Source organism: Neodiprion lecontei, chromosome 4, assembly GCF_021901455.1.
Source record: "Neodiprion lecontei isolate iyNeoLeco1 chromosome 4, iyNeoLeco1.1, whole genome shotgun sequence".
NCBI classification, from domain to species: Eukaryota; Metazoa; Arthropoda; class Insecta; order Hymenoptera; family Diprionidae; genus Neodiprion; species Neodiprion lecontei.
The window spans coordinates 41017747-41032722 of NC_060263.1; the positions used below are offsets into that span (position 1 = coordinate 41017747).

At 40.2% G+C, this 14976-nt stretch overlaps 1 protein-coding gene across 8 annotated transcripts in view; it reads left to right on the forward strand.

Annotated features, from left to right (window-relative positions):
* Nucleotides 1-12288, forward strand: part of LOC107220702 (forkhead box protein D1) — a 32118-nt gene extending 19830 nt beyond the window's left edge. For 3 of the 8 annotated variants that reach the window (XM_015659585.2, XM_046738614.1, XM_046738615.1), the window contains 6 exons: nucleotides 8423-9061; nucleotides 9506-9710; nucleotides 10019-10070; nucleotides 10460-10538; nucleotides 10619-10774; nucleotides 10962-12288. In XM_015659585.2, the coding sequence (XP_015515071.1) occupies nucleotides 8423-9061; nucleotides 9506-9710; nucleotides 10019-10070; nucleotides 10460-10538; nucleotides 10619-10774; nucleotides 10962-11125 (1295 nt within the window). In that variant the 3' untranslated portion in view covers nucleotides 11126-12288. Of the gene's footprint in view, nucleotides 1-246; nucleotides 457-594; nucleotides 1091-8422; nucleotides 9062-9505; nucleotides 9711-10018; nucleotides 10071-10459; nucleotides 10539-10618; nucleotides 10779-10961 lie in introns of those variants that run through there. The other 5 variants (XM_046738616.1, XM_046738617.1, XM_046738613.1 and 2 more) reach the window with 5 other exon arrangements.
* The last annotated feature ends 2688 nt before the right edge of the window (nucleotides 12289-14976 follow it).

A 14976-nucleotide genomic window follows, 5' to 3' on the forward strand; every position in this document is an offset into this window, starting at 1 on the left:
AGGTAGGAAAATATTTGAAGTTGCCACCAATTAACGTAATATTTTTTATTTATTTATACGTGTACACCTTACATGATTGGTAGCGACCTCTAAATATTTTCGTCCTACCTCCAGATTTTACGATAATTTATTTTTTTTTTTTACGCTATATGTCACAAATATTTCGGGTGGCACCTTGAAAAAATCAAAAAAAAAGTTAAACAGTGAACCACCCTAATGTGCAGAATTTCTCGCCACGTCTTGCAGGTTTTCATCAAATACACAGAGCCCGACGTAGTAGTTCCAACATTTTCTTCCGCAGCAAGTGATGCCGAAGGGATGGAAATACACTGATCGGTGCAGTCAGCTGTGCATTCCAATCGAGATCGCCATGAGAGAGGCTCGTTTCAAGCACGTTCCACCATCCCGCGCATCGCGATATCATGAACCCATACATCCATACCTGTACAATATTCGGTAAACTGTTGCGAGAGAAGAAAAACAGCGCGTTTTACTCGAAACTGCGGTAAAAAGACGGACTCGTCATGTTTTTTGTTTTTTTTTTCTTTCTCAAAAAATATCCACGTCAATTATACTCTTTTACTCTCAAACGTTGCAGATTTTAGTCCGCGGACAGTCCAGCTTCCACCGTTTCCGTAAAGTGAAAAAAAAAAAAAAAAAACCCCCCGACATGTCCATCCTCTCCTGGGTAGTATGGTTTTGAGGACAAAATCCGCTCTTTTGTTCTCTCGGTACGTTCGCAAAGAAACAAAACACCTTTAAACACACACCCTGCACCGTCGGAGGCTAATTGCGCACGTCGTAAGACCGCACGCGCGGCTTTTGCTGCCCCCTGAAAAGCTATCGGCTTGCTGAAATACGTGCCATCCGATCTCCGGTGCTTAATTGATTAGAGCCAGCTATATTACAGCTGCAGGGCGCAGAACCATCTTCTTGCCCTATCGCGTTACGGCCGTTGGTACTTCACTCTCTCTTTCTCTCTCTCGTATTATATTTTTATCCTTCCTCTCTTCCTCCTCCTCCTCCTCCTCCTCCTCGTCGCGATTGGGACGTCGAGTAAGCAGCCATGGAGCGAGAAACGCGATAAAAGGTATAATCTGAAATGAGTGTATGTATACATATATATAAATATGTGATATATGATATATACATATATGATATAATTATAGGTATGGTGGGTGTGTTTGACTTCACGCCTCGCGAATACTTACACCTACCTACCTACTTGTTACGATAGCCTGTACAGTGTACTTATTGCCTCTCGCATAGCGAGAACGAAACGGTTTGCAAACTCACACCTGACCGCAATCGGAGACGCAAGCCATGCGACACCAACGTGTCCAATCCATCTGGGGAGTATTATTGTATTGTATTGTTTTGAATATTCCGTATACAGAAGTTGCTTTGTACTTGTAGCATTTTTTAATCTCGTTATATTCACCGTTTAACCCAAGGTCGAGTCTACTGAAAATATTCGTGTGTCGAATCGTGAGATTCGTTTTCAAAGAATTAAGCATGTTATTTGTCGAGTAATTTATCACTATTACGAAGGCGCGAATCGTCAGCAACACTAGTTCATAAATCATACTGTCAACTATGTTTATACAGTGAAATATACATTGTTACAAGAAATGCGGTGTTGAATGTATAACCGAAAATACTCTATAGAAGTCCACAAGATTTTGGTGCTGATTTTAAGACCACTTGGTGTCAAGAATCCAACGATTTACACCGACGATGTTTAATTTTACACTAATCGGTGTGGACTTTTATTGACACCGTGATTTTTCCAACGGTGTATCATTTTTGATCCAGCATATCCGATGATTCGTATTTTTATAATTCACCGTGTGATTTCTTGTATATTTTATTGAATCTGCAAGATCCAAATCGTGTAATAAATTATTTTTATTTTATCATTTTTACACCCTGAATTCTTTCAAAATACTTTACGATTCGACGCATGAACATTATTATTATTATTATTATTATTATTACATTAACCGATGTTGCAAATCGAACACACAATTAGATATGTCCGGAGTTGCAAAGCATTGTACGGGCTTGAATTGTGAACTGATTGTAAGAGAAATTAAAAAAGGAAAAAATTAATTAGGAAAAACTATTAACGATTTTAATCTGCTATTGTAACAATTTAAGGAGTAATCCTACTCTAAGATTTTGGGAAATTCAATGTTTTTGTGGGCTTAAACAATATTTTGGGGTCATAAAAACGATATCCAGTTGGTCCTATAGTGAGAAAAAAATGTTTAAAAGGTTCAATTCTCGATTTTGGAGGACGGATTACTTGAACACCGTTGCATGGATCGATTAGAAATTTTGACAGTAGCTTCGCAATCACATTCTCCGTGGAAGTGCGTAGCCGTCTTTTCATTTAATGAAAACTTTTTGTTTTATCAACAATTTACTGCATATTTTTTTTACCAAAAATCGATTCATTTTTTCAAAAGTGCACCATTTCTACAAATTTTGAAAAAAAAAAAAAACTACACAGTTCCATAGGCAGTAGTATATAGATTATAAAATTTTTAGTTTTTTCGTTCCAGGTCTTATACCTTATAAGAAATCCGTGTTTCCGCGAAGGAGTTTAAAAAAAAAGCACTTTCAAAAATTGGCCCTGTCGCCACCATTTTGCAACAAAATTTTTCCATACTCCCAAAATAAATCGTCAGAGTTGTGCCATTTTTTCGGCGGTTAGAGTGGTGTTACCCCTTGATTCAAATAATTACATTTACGTAGATTACGATGACAGGATTTCAACATTAATAATGCTCAACGTCTTCCCATAATACATTCCTACATCAGGGCCGAAGATTTCAATATGCAATACGACTAATACAGCGAGTCCGTTATTTCGCACATGCAGGAAATATCGGCATCGCAACGATTTCAACGATTTTTAGACTGACTCCATCAGCTGCAGTCTGCATAATTGCTACGTCGTTTCGTTTCGAATTTCTAACGATGCGCGGACGATGATGTAAACTCCAAGCTGTCGGTGTCTTTCGTGGTATACCCATTACGACAATACGAGCTGACTCTTTTCGCCTCGGCACCTGGAATTTACGTGACGTGACGTGAAATGACGTCACGTTGGACGCAGAGCTCAGGTTTCGCTGATCGGTGCTTTGTTTCACCAAAGAAATATAATTACGGTGCCACGCTACCTCACGGTCAAGTTTTCTTATTAAAGTTCAGCTCGATTCGATTCGGGCGACTTCTTAGCCTGAACTTTGCGAGACCGATAACCGCTGGTTTTTTTTTCACATTTTTTTACCGTTTGTTTATTGTTAAAGAAAAAGTACGGAGAAAATCGACCGATATATCGCAAACGGCTTTGAATTTTTCAACACTGATCACTTGTTTGTTGTCGTTATTCCATTTATTTTCCTTCGCCGTTAAAACAAATTTTATAAACAATATGATATGCCGATTATATAATAGGCACATATCGTGAGTCTTATCCGCGATTTTACTTCGCGAGTTTATAATGTAATTATTTTACGATACAATTATAACTTGTATGTATTGTAAATACAAGGAGCATATTTAACAAACTTTGCGATATTGTATTGTTCAACAAGTTAGCGGCGGTGTTGAACATGGTTAAATTGTATACACGCATACGGTATACGAAAAAATTATCAAGATTATTGTAATACAACATATTCAATTTGTTTTCCGAACTCACCGGTGATGATGTACGATTTTACAGCTCTTACTATTTTTTCATTCAACCAGATTCGACAGATCTTGGAGAGCAAATCAGAACCAATTTTGAAGAATAATTCATGAAAATATTTGTCCGATTACTCTAATGAGTTGACTCAAAAAAAAAAAAAAAAAATCATGCCGCTATCTTGTAGAAAATTTAATGCTCTACAAAAAAGATCTCTTGTCAAATTTTCGTAAATCTGATATTTATCACGTTGTCAGCGATAGAACCGTCTTCATTTTTTCGCTAATAAAGTGGTAAATATCAGATTTACAAAAATTTTACACGAGATTTTTTTTTTTTATAATACACACTTTTAAAGCGATCAACAGTTTTCGTAAAAAGAATTTCAAATAATTGGTAACAGTTGACGAGTCTTCGTTTTCCGGAGTTGGGGATCAGATCTTTTTGTCCCGTGGAGTACAGCATGCCTGAAGACGTGTTACAGCGATAATGGAATCGATGTTACATCGGCTCGAGTCGATGAACGAGAAGTAGCAAGTCGTAATTGCTTTTTCTGTTGTATCTTTTTTGTCCTGAAGCGAACAGGTCGTGTTTACTGGAAGGAAGGTAGAGCTTAGACCGTTTGTTTATACGCTGGTAAAAGCGTAAAACGTACCGAACATCACTGGGATGACGATGAGTTTAGAAAAAGAGAAGAGAGAAGAGTGTTGTGGGTGTGCCTGTGTGTAGTATAGTGAAGAGAAAATAAGGCGGTGAACATGTTTCTCACCGAGTACAAATCTATTTTACCAGCTCTGCGAAAGTATTTTTCGAAATCATCCGCGCAATTCGTTGATTGCACAGGTACGAAGAAAAATATCTAATTTCAGCGGCATGGGGTGTTTTTGGTAAATAACATGTTTTCGATCGTGCTGAGTCCAAAAATGATTTCCGTTTTACTCCATCGCGTAGATTATTTTTGCGGAATACAAGGCGTTTGCATAAAAAAGCATAACAATAATGAAAAAACTACCATTTCATCACAACGAACTAAACCATATTACTTATAAAATTAAACAAACAATTTCTTTATCAAACTACAAACACGAGTTCGAGTAAAAACCTGACGTGACGAAATTTTTCGAGTATTCTTCCCTGTTTCAGTTAGTAAAAATCCATTAGAAACGGTATAAAAAAGCTGCGCAATTTTTTTGTTGCATACCTGTGTTAACGTCTCGCACTCCACGTGCGGTTCTTCTTTATAATTTAGTGCAGGATGTCGTCATGTGGTCCGGCAATAAGTAAATCGGGCAGAGTGCGCGATATCGACTTCCAGAAGGTATACATATATTGTTATAAATGTTTATACAACAATATGCGCCGTATAAATTACACATATTATACAACGTACATCGACAACTCATCTGCACACACGCCAGCTATAATTACAATAATTGTTATATGTATTGCTGAGTTCGCACCATAAGTGGATCACTGAAGAAATATACGTAATCGTTTTATGCAATGCAGCGCTACTGACGACGAGCAATCCGGCAGTCTCGTTTCACTGTAAGTCGGACACGAATTTACCATATTTCGTAAATTAGCGAACACTCGGTGAATCGTACGAAGAAATAACGATCCAATAAAATAACCACTGCACAGAGATATTTAATCTTTCCACAATCTTGCGACTCGATCGAGTTTCGACTCTGCGGAATTGCTTTTTTGTTTTATCTCGGACAATCGAGGGAACTTTAAAAGATACCCGTTTAATTTTATGGAAGATATGCATATTTACAGATTTTATTACTATTTTTATGAAAAATTAAAATACAATTGGTTTAAAACTGAAAGCTTAGTTTTAAAATGAACAGTATTAGTTTTAAACAAGACGCAAAGAGACTGGATAAATCAAAAATACTTGTCATATCTTTTTTTAATTTCTTCAAAACTCCTGTTCAATTTTTTTCTCTTGCACTTACGTATCTCTGAATATGCGTTAAATATCAATACTACCATTGATACCTAAATACGTACAATCAACACAGAAATTGAAAGTTAACTCTGGTGGTGACAAGAAAAAATAAATAAAAATTTACGTGATGTAATTTTTCAAATATCTTTTTCATACATTCGTACCTAATACCTCCATTCGTTTCAGATGTTCGTCTCGCTTTCTCTCATTCGCTAATTTTTTCCCTCTACTCCGCGCGTCCCGAGCTCAAGGCCCGATCATCAAGAGTCGAAATCAGCGTGTTGCCTAGCGTCTGTTTTTGTTATCGAGCTCAAGTATCCGCGGCGAGTTCCTTATCGTTGAAGTATCAAACGTCTAATTTACAAACCTAATACGCCAAACACCGTCGGTGGGCCCGAACGCCAACGACTTCTGAGACGCGGTGTGTAAAATCCTGTGTATCCGTTAGCCACCCCAATTGTTTATGCCGTACGGAGGATTCTCAGAAACGGTGTCCAAAAACGTATATCCGTATCCCTGCCGTGCTCGATCGATCATTCAAAACGAGCTACAAGCCGCTTAAGGGGTTATGCCTGGTCAGGAGGCCGAGAAAAAGATTGATTTTTCAAAGATTTTTCATCAAGAGACGGTTAAATTTATTGACGTAAAAATTTATACACATCTTGGGGTAGCGTTCAACTTCGTTCTGATATTTTTTATTTGCCAAAATAATGATTTTTAAAGCTGTTATAGCCGATCTCCGGGAACACATCTAAAAAAACGGCGTCTTGCGGTGAGCGAGATGCTTTTGGACTGGATCATCCGAAATGAAAAAACAAAAAAGATTGAATTGACATAAGGTATTATCTGATCTTTGATCGAAGGAATAAGCAAAATATTAATTTTCAACAAAACGGCGGCGTCTCAAAAAAGAATTCGATTTTTCATAAAAAAATTTCGCCTTAATTTGTTTATAAAATGGAAAATGTTTACCGGTGAGAAGAATCCTTCGGTCGAGGACTGAAAAACGTATTCAAAAAGCTTGTGTAAAAATTTGAGATTGATCGATTCAGCCGTTTCCGAGAAATCTTGCTCACCGACTTCGAAAACGGTTTTGAGAAAAACGCGTTCAAAGCTTCAAAAGCACTTTCAAAAGCTCCGTGACGTCTTTGCAAATGCGCGCGTAACTTCCGATAATATTTGTCGGATCGACATGAAATTTTCTGTGCATATACTTGAATATACGTTCGTTACGAAAATGGACTTTGAAAACGAATCGATTTTTGAAAAATCAATACAAGGTATAACCCCTTAAATGATCAACTCCACTCGCGATATTGTACTCAAAGTACACTCAACTTCCTGATTTCAGGTCACTCGTTACATTCGCACGTTTCCGAGAACGAAAAACACACCGGTACATGACGGAAATCGAAACATAATATCTTCCCGCCCAAAAGCATCTCCGGAAATATGAGGAACCAGTTCTTTAAATAGGATTTGGGCGATTCCATCCACGCGCATTCGCTTTCCATCCTCAGCTTAATCTTCCGTGTCTCATATGATAAATGCCACCGAGGATCGTAGTCATGTTCCAATACGTGTAGGTACATGTGTGTACAACGGCACGAATCGTACAGTAGGTTGTGAATGCGGTAAACAAGTGCGCGGTTGGTGCCATTGTCATGTTCTCGGGACCGTTGAATGGAAGCGTTTAGAGGAAAAGTTACAGTCGGCTAAAGAGAAAAAGAAAAAAAAACGCAAATAGCGAGAAGTCGAGCGACCTACCTTGAATTTCAGCGTGATAGGGGGGTGGATGAGCTTTGAGCTTTACGGCGGCAGTCTTCGAAAAGGCGAGGCGACGCGAAGACGCCTTTTTCCGAAGAGGCGCAGCTGCATTTGTGTCTGCAGATGTTATATTACTATACGAAAATAAGATAAAAGAAAGCAATTTATTACATATACTTAAATAGTTCCGGGAAACGCGAGAATTCTGTCATACAGGCTATATTGTACTGTTTCTTATTTTATACTTTCTTTTTCGCGTTAAATGCGAACAAAGCTGCGACACCGTTTAAAGCAAGGTACATACGTGTAATAAAAAGCCTGACAATTTGCCAAAGTTTCTTTGGAAATCCGAAAATATTCTCATTGAAAATTGAAAAGTGTTATTATTATCTGGGATACCGTGAAAAACATTCGCAAATTATTAAGCTACGTTATTGAATGGGAATGGTGAACGGAAATGGTGAAAATATCGAATTTTCAAAGAACGGAAAACTCGATTTAAAGTCGCAGTATGGAGAAGTAAAATGTTAGAATTCAAAGGCCAGAACATAAAATGCCAAACTGTAGAATCGTCCGAATTTCTCTCTATAATATAAAATCGTATACAGATTCTCGATTTCGCTGTTCCATGTTTTGATCTTTCTATATTTTGTTTTTCTGTACTTCAACTTTTTATATTTTCATTTTTCCATGCTTGAATTTTCCAAATTTTTAGTCCAATCTTTAATTAATCACCGTACAATAAAATGTTTCCCAAAGAACACCAAATAAATAAAATTTCTTCACTCTCAACATTCTGACGACGACCCAGCGCTTATTACAACCTTGTTTGTTCCTACGATACATATTTTCAAATTTTTCAGCCGATGCCTGTTTTTCACGTATGAACCCCCCCCCCCCCCCCCACGAGGACCGAAACATCATTGGCATCAAAATTTTTTGTAAAAAATTTTTAAATACAATATGATCCTCACCCCGATTATCCTCTCCGTCGACAGTGAACAGTTTCGTGTCGGACTTGGCAAGCGGTTGCATGGGAAGTTCGGGCAAAGAGGTCGATTCTTCGGGGTCGAGTTTGTCCCGTACGTTGCCGGGGCTTCAGAGCCATCACCACCACCACCACACCGGGAGTCACAATCTGCACCACGGGCATCACGTGCACCACCATAACCACCACCATCACACCAGCAGCCAGCACAACCATTCGAGCCCGACGTCGGGGGCGGTTGCGATGCACTCGAGCCATCATCACCTCGACGAGAAGGGCTCTTCGCCCACCGGGGCCATGCTCAGCTCGACGAACAGCAACGTATCGACGCCCAGCGCGCCCTCGACCCCGACGACGGGATCCGAAGCCTCCCTGACGGTCTCGGGGTCGAACGGATCCGCCTCAGGTACCAGCACGAAGCCCCCCTTCAGCTACGTCGCCCTTATCGCCATGGCCATTCAGCACAGCGCTCACAAACGCGCGACGCTCAGCGAGATTTACGCCTACATTACAGCCAAGTTTCCGTACTTTGAGAAAAACAAGAAGGGCTGGCAGAACTCCATTCGGCACAATCTGTCACTCAACGAGTGTTTCGTCAAGGTACCAAGGGAGGGCGGTGGCGAACGGAAAGGAAACTATTGGACCCTGGGTATGTGTTGCGTCAGCCGTTTTCAACTTTCGAATCGCTCTTTCATCGTCCGTCATTTCGAAGTTTCATTTATTCAAGAAAATTGCTTCATGCCTGTTTCACAGACATTCGCTGTATCCGTCTCTCGCGAGTCGGCTTCCATCTTCTCTCCGTTAAATCATCTCCTCTTCAAGACGGACGTTATTCTTTTACCTTTTTTTTTTTTTTGTTTTTCTCATTGAGAACTCAATTTGTCTCTTTCGCTTGTTCGATGTACCAAACTTCAAAGTCAAAGATCTTTGGGATGGTCTTCGGAAATGGATCAGTCGTCTGATGTCTGTCTGTAAAACTTCAATAACGAAATCTTGACATAATCAATCAAATTAAAAGTCATTCGAGGGTCTCTTTGAACTGGGATCAACGCATTGATCGGAAGACTTGATCAGGATAAAATGTGTCTTTCAGATCCTCAGTACGAAGACATGTTCGAGAACGGGAATTACCGACGGCGACGAAGAATGAAGCGACCCTACCGTAGCGCACCCTACCATAAAACCCTTTTTGGCGAACCCTTCGCACCTACTCACGTTCACGTTGGAGATGCAACGCGAAATCTTTTCGCTCATCCTCCCCCTTCGTATCCACCAGCCTACACGCGTTACGATCCAAGGTAAGGTGCACCAGAATGTCGTATATAATGTGCTCCAAGTTCATTCGAAAGTGTTGTTGAGGTGATCATTGATAACGTGTTCTTTTACGCATTCATCACCCGAAGTGACGGGACGCAATTGTAATTCGAATACTGTGATCACATCCATAATATATATATACATACCAATATGATTCAGTGGTTCGGATCATTGTTTATCCGGACTGAATGGCAGAGTTCGATTTCGTCACAGTAATGTGCGTTGTAGCCGACGGCAGTGTTTTATCATTAGGAAAATTTTCTTACGAGCATCGTTTCTCTGATTACAGTGCTGCGTGGGGTCTGCAACAACCTCAGCTATCGTATTCCCCCTGCCAGGCGGTAAGTAGGATATCGCTTATCTTCGTCGTGACCATTTAAGGTAAGTGTACCAGTTACTGACACGTTGAGACCCAATGATAGACCATCTTATTTTCCGAAATTATACATTGACGAAACAAATTGCGAATTTCTCGATGACTAAAACCAATCGCTAGAGTGTCAGGCACTGCAATCAGGATCAAACGGATACAACCAAAGAAGGTCAATAATTGGGACAGGGTCAATAACTGGTACGCTTACCTTAGCGGCACATCTTGAATCCCAATAGAATACACCATTTCGAACCATCTCGTCGTATCCCAACCTTGCTACTCGCGCGCCACCACATCGTTCCTTCAATTCCATCCCCCTCGTCTTTACCTAAAAAATATCCGTTCTGTGTTTTGTAGCTTCAGCCGCAACTGCAGCCAGTCCAATCAATGCAGATATCGACGATGAACGGATACAGCCAGCTTAGTTCCTCCCTGAGTAAGTCTTTACCCCAATCCAGTTGACCCTCACTTTATTCCTCGATCGTCTATCAAAGCTGTTACTAGATATCCTCGAAGGTAATTACCTGGATGTTCCAGGCGCCGGGACAAACTCTCCATCATCCGTTGGAGGTGGTTCATTCGGGAGTAGCTTCACCGCTTGCGTCAGGAGGCACGACACGGGGATGACCTCCAACCCCATGTCCACCAGATATCCTCCCTATTGGCCGGATGGTAGGTACCCATTGATGGAAAAAATCCTAGCGTACTAGATTCAGTGCTCTTACACCACCAATTTCTACAGATGCTACGAACTCTGGGAAAGCATGTCTCTGAATCGTCGGTTTTTGGATACTCGGAAATGGAATGAAAGACAAATAAATATGTTGTTTATAAATTTTCTCACCCTGCGGTGTTTCAGTAGTCTGTGTCAAGGAGGAGCCTGGCAGTACAACGGGGACGTCTAGCGGCGTCGGGACGGTCGGCGTCGGCGGAAGCATGGTGGGATCGTCGACGTCGTCGAGCGTCTCCTCCTCGGGATTTACCGGGGTCGACTTCCCGTCCCGTCAAAAGTGTTTCATGTGAACTTGTAGACCCCAACGTAACCACTATACATGTAAGTTATAACGTAAGAAATAGATATCACTAATGCACATGCACTTCGTCCGTATTGTAATAAGTTGTAGGATAGTTAGTATGGCCTGCAGATGAGAAAAGGTCCGTTAAATCATGTCTGCCTGTGGCACTGCGTTTGCTCTTCCTGAAGTGCGCGTCTTCGCATCTCTGAGTCGGTGCCCGGTGAGTCTACATCATTGAACATTTATCGGAAAATTTGTTTTCCCATTTCCTATAAACGTAAATCAACAGATCCGTTTCATTCGAAGAAAAGTTTCTTGGTCAGTTTCGACACGGTTAGGTTCAAACGAATTGTCTTCCATCTATACATAAGTTCTACTATTCCAAAGAACCAAGAGGCGTGACACCTATGTTTTATCAAAAGTAAAAAAGACTCGAGGGATAATTTCAAGTTTTTGGCCAATCAGGTGTTGAGAAGATGCGACTCGCCCGTGGTCATCCTGTTACGTGTAATGTGTGTATATTTATTGTATATGAATGTATAATATTTGAGCAGTAGAATGGGTTTGATACTGAGGATCGTCGGGTATCAGTGTTGTTATGGAGAAGGAAGGCTAATTTCCTAACATCAAATAAAAATCAGTGAATTTCGCCTTGGCTGATTTCATATCTCGTATATATCCGACGTATCCTGAATAGAAAACTGTTAGATTAACGATAAGTTGGAGTATAAATGTAAATTTATAGAATATAATACGTCATTCACATCGTAATCGTTTCAATCACACTGAGATATCGATGTTGTTATACGTGATGTAACGTAATATCAAAGATACTGCACATGACGACGCAGCTGGAATGATCGTTAACGTTAAATTAAGTTGAAATCGTTAGTATATAAGGGTTAACATTAGTAAAACCTAACACAATCATCTATGTTATCGTTATAGACGCGTCCGTTAAACGCATGCTAGGAAATGTTTCTTGTCTTCATTCATCGTTTAAATAGTTATTATTGTCTGCGTCAGATGCAGTTACTTACAAACATTCAACATAACGAACATATAGAAAAAAATTAAACATTTTTCATACGACATGTAATATCGCAACCGCCAGCCATTTATAAATTAGAGATAAGGGTATACAATAAAGTTCAGATTATTTATCGTGAAAGGATTATAGTAGTCTCCTCGGTGTTTGTTTTAAATCGACCTCCTCCCCCTTCCCGTTCCATGTTCGTCCATATCGTGAATAAAGTGAATATACGAAGGTATTGTGATGTACGTATCTACACTGTATCGCGTACGCATTTTGCAAGTTACTTCTCACCCTCGGGGTTTCTCTTATCGTCGTCTTAATAGTTTTGCAAGAGTTGTTTAATTTTTCACTGCAGACCAACTACCAGACGATGCGTTGATTCACGAGGTACACGAATTCACGGTTTTATCAGGTAATGTATACACTCACAGTAGACGTTTAAATCTTTCGTACATACAAACTGGATACCCCTTTCGATACAGTGATTATATTGAACAGTTTATTGACTGAAAAATCGTGTTCTGGTCGTGATAAATTATATAAATCAAATTAACAATATATTGGTAAAGAACGGCCGTTGTTCGTGCTAGATATTAAACTTTTCTCGACTGATTTCAAATGGAAAGTTAGTGCGACCATCTCTTAATCGATAATGGTACATAGTGAATGTCTGGATGAAGAGAGGACGTTGTGAGAATGGTACCTGAATATACATGCGAACAACTATAGCGAATAAAGTCCAAATCTGCAAAGGAGCTGGAGGGATTAATTGTAAGAGAGAAGCAGGAGGAAGGAAGTGAAACTGAAAGGCTCGATTCGTGCAAAAGTCACGATCGACGAGAGAGAGAGAGAGAGAGAGAAAGTGAGTCAGTAACCATTGGTACGTTGGGCCGATTGCGAGTGGGCCGATAGGTGGGAGTGTTTATAAACCGATGTTTACCAAACACGTGGCCTCGTAAAATTTATATCCTCAATAAACGAACAACACGCAGCCCTCCTGTGTCAACACCACGTGGATACGCCCGCAGATTGCACGCTGATTGCGTTGTAAAATATTGCTTAATTGTCACGGTTGTCACTGACGCCTCAAGATCATCTCCTTGTTCCAGTGCTCCTGTGTCTTTTTTACCTTTTCCCTTTTCTAATTTTAACTTCCTCCTCTTGACCGCCATCTTCACCTATCGCAACAATTATACACCTGTAATCGCACGATAGTTGACTAAAATTGCGACTGAATTGTCAAATGCCAATGACGGTTTCGGCGCCTCGATTGCGTTTCACGATTAGGAGGTCTACGGTGTCTAAACGACAACGATTAGCCGACTCCATTGCTATCTTTCCGTGGGCTTTCCCATTGGCTTCAACTGATCAGGTACACTTAGACGGGGGTTTAGGGTCATGGCAGGTGAAAGTGTTTCATTGGTGCGGCCGACACCGCAGGAAGAGATACCAGTTCCAGGTGTAATGGCTGACTGATGCCCGTTCTCTTTCACTGGACTCAAACTCGAAGAGGCCTCGATGTGGATACAACAGCTCCAAGTGTTTTCATTTTCTTTAAAAAAAAAAAAAACCTGAAGACAGGTATGATTTTAGTCAGTTTAAGCTGTAAAAAAGGTCACCGTGATCCCTTCAACTCGTGCTTGACTCGCTGGAGAATGTACAAAGATATCAAACTCGCATAACGGGGCTGGACGCTTATTAATGGATATGCCGTGTATGCAATCAAACCAAATGGGTGGCATGTTTAGGCGGAAGGTACAGGGCGTCGATCCAATACACATAATATTATATACGCATGGACGTGTGAGTTATACGTTGCAAGTCATAACGAACACGGTCAAGAATTCATATTCCGATTCTTGGAATTGTATTTCCGACTTTCCCTCCAATTGTTTGATAATTATGCGGCACTCCGAACATAAACACGTGATAAACACGGGATAGCTTTAGTGCAAGCTTACACAAATATACGCTGCTCTCGCCTCCTTCTCCTTCCTACAGCTTCAGCTTGACGCCTGATCCCTCGATCCGTTTCGACTTCTCACGTCTTTCCACGGTGTATACAAAGTAGGTATAAGTAAACTCTTTCTCTCTCGAGAGAGAGAGAGAAAGAGAGAGAGAGAGAGGGCTCGTTAATGGTGAATCGTTCCGAGGTGCGACCTCACAATCTAGATAAACCCTCCACCCCCATCTCCGCTTTCACCCTCGGGATCAACGGGTTGAGGATATTTTCAAACTTGCGAGATGTGCGGATTTCAAGGAATACAAACAAGATCGGGAAATTAAATACTGGAAAACGGAAAACAGAAGCATCGATGCAAACTCGAACGCTTTTGTCTTAATTACCGCCAATTTATCTTATCTTTGAAAGCATATTATGCCGTACGCCGGCATTACTTGCAATACGCTGGTGTTAAACTCAACGGTGATAGTTTTGATTAGACTTGTTTTTCCATATAATTGTTGGATAATTTGTTGCAGTTGCTTTGATCCGCATTGCGTACATTTGTGAATAATGTAAGGGGGAATAATCTTGACGATTGTTTGAAACGAAGTGGGATGTTGGAAAATTGGAATACGGGCAAATTTTTTTCGCTGTATTGAAAGAGTGTTAGATTTAGAGAAGCCATTATACGTTAGGTTGTACCGATGAAGAGACTGCAACGATTACCAATTTTTTTACGTTCATGGTTGAATTCAAGAAATGTAATTTAAAGAAATAATCATGTAGTTATAATAGTGATGGTAATAATTGCCGTACAGTCAGTCAAGATCAGACTTCAAAGAACTTTGTAAATTGTACCATAATCACAGGTGTAAAT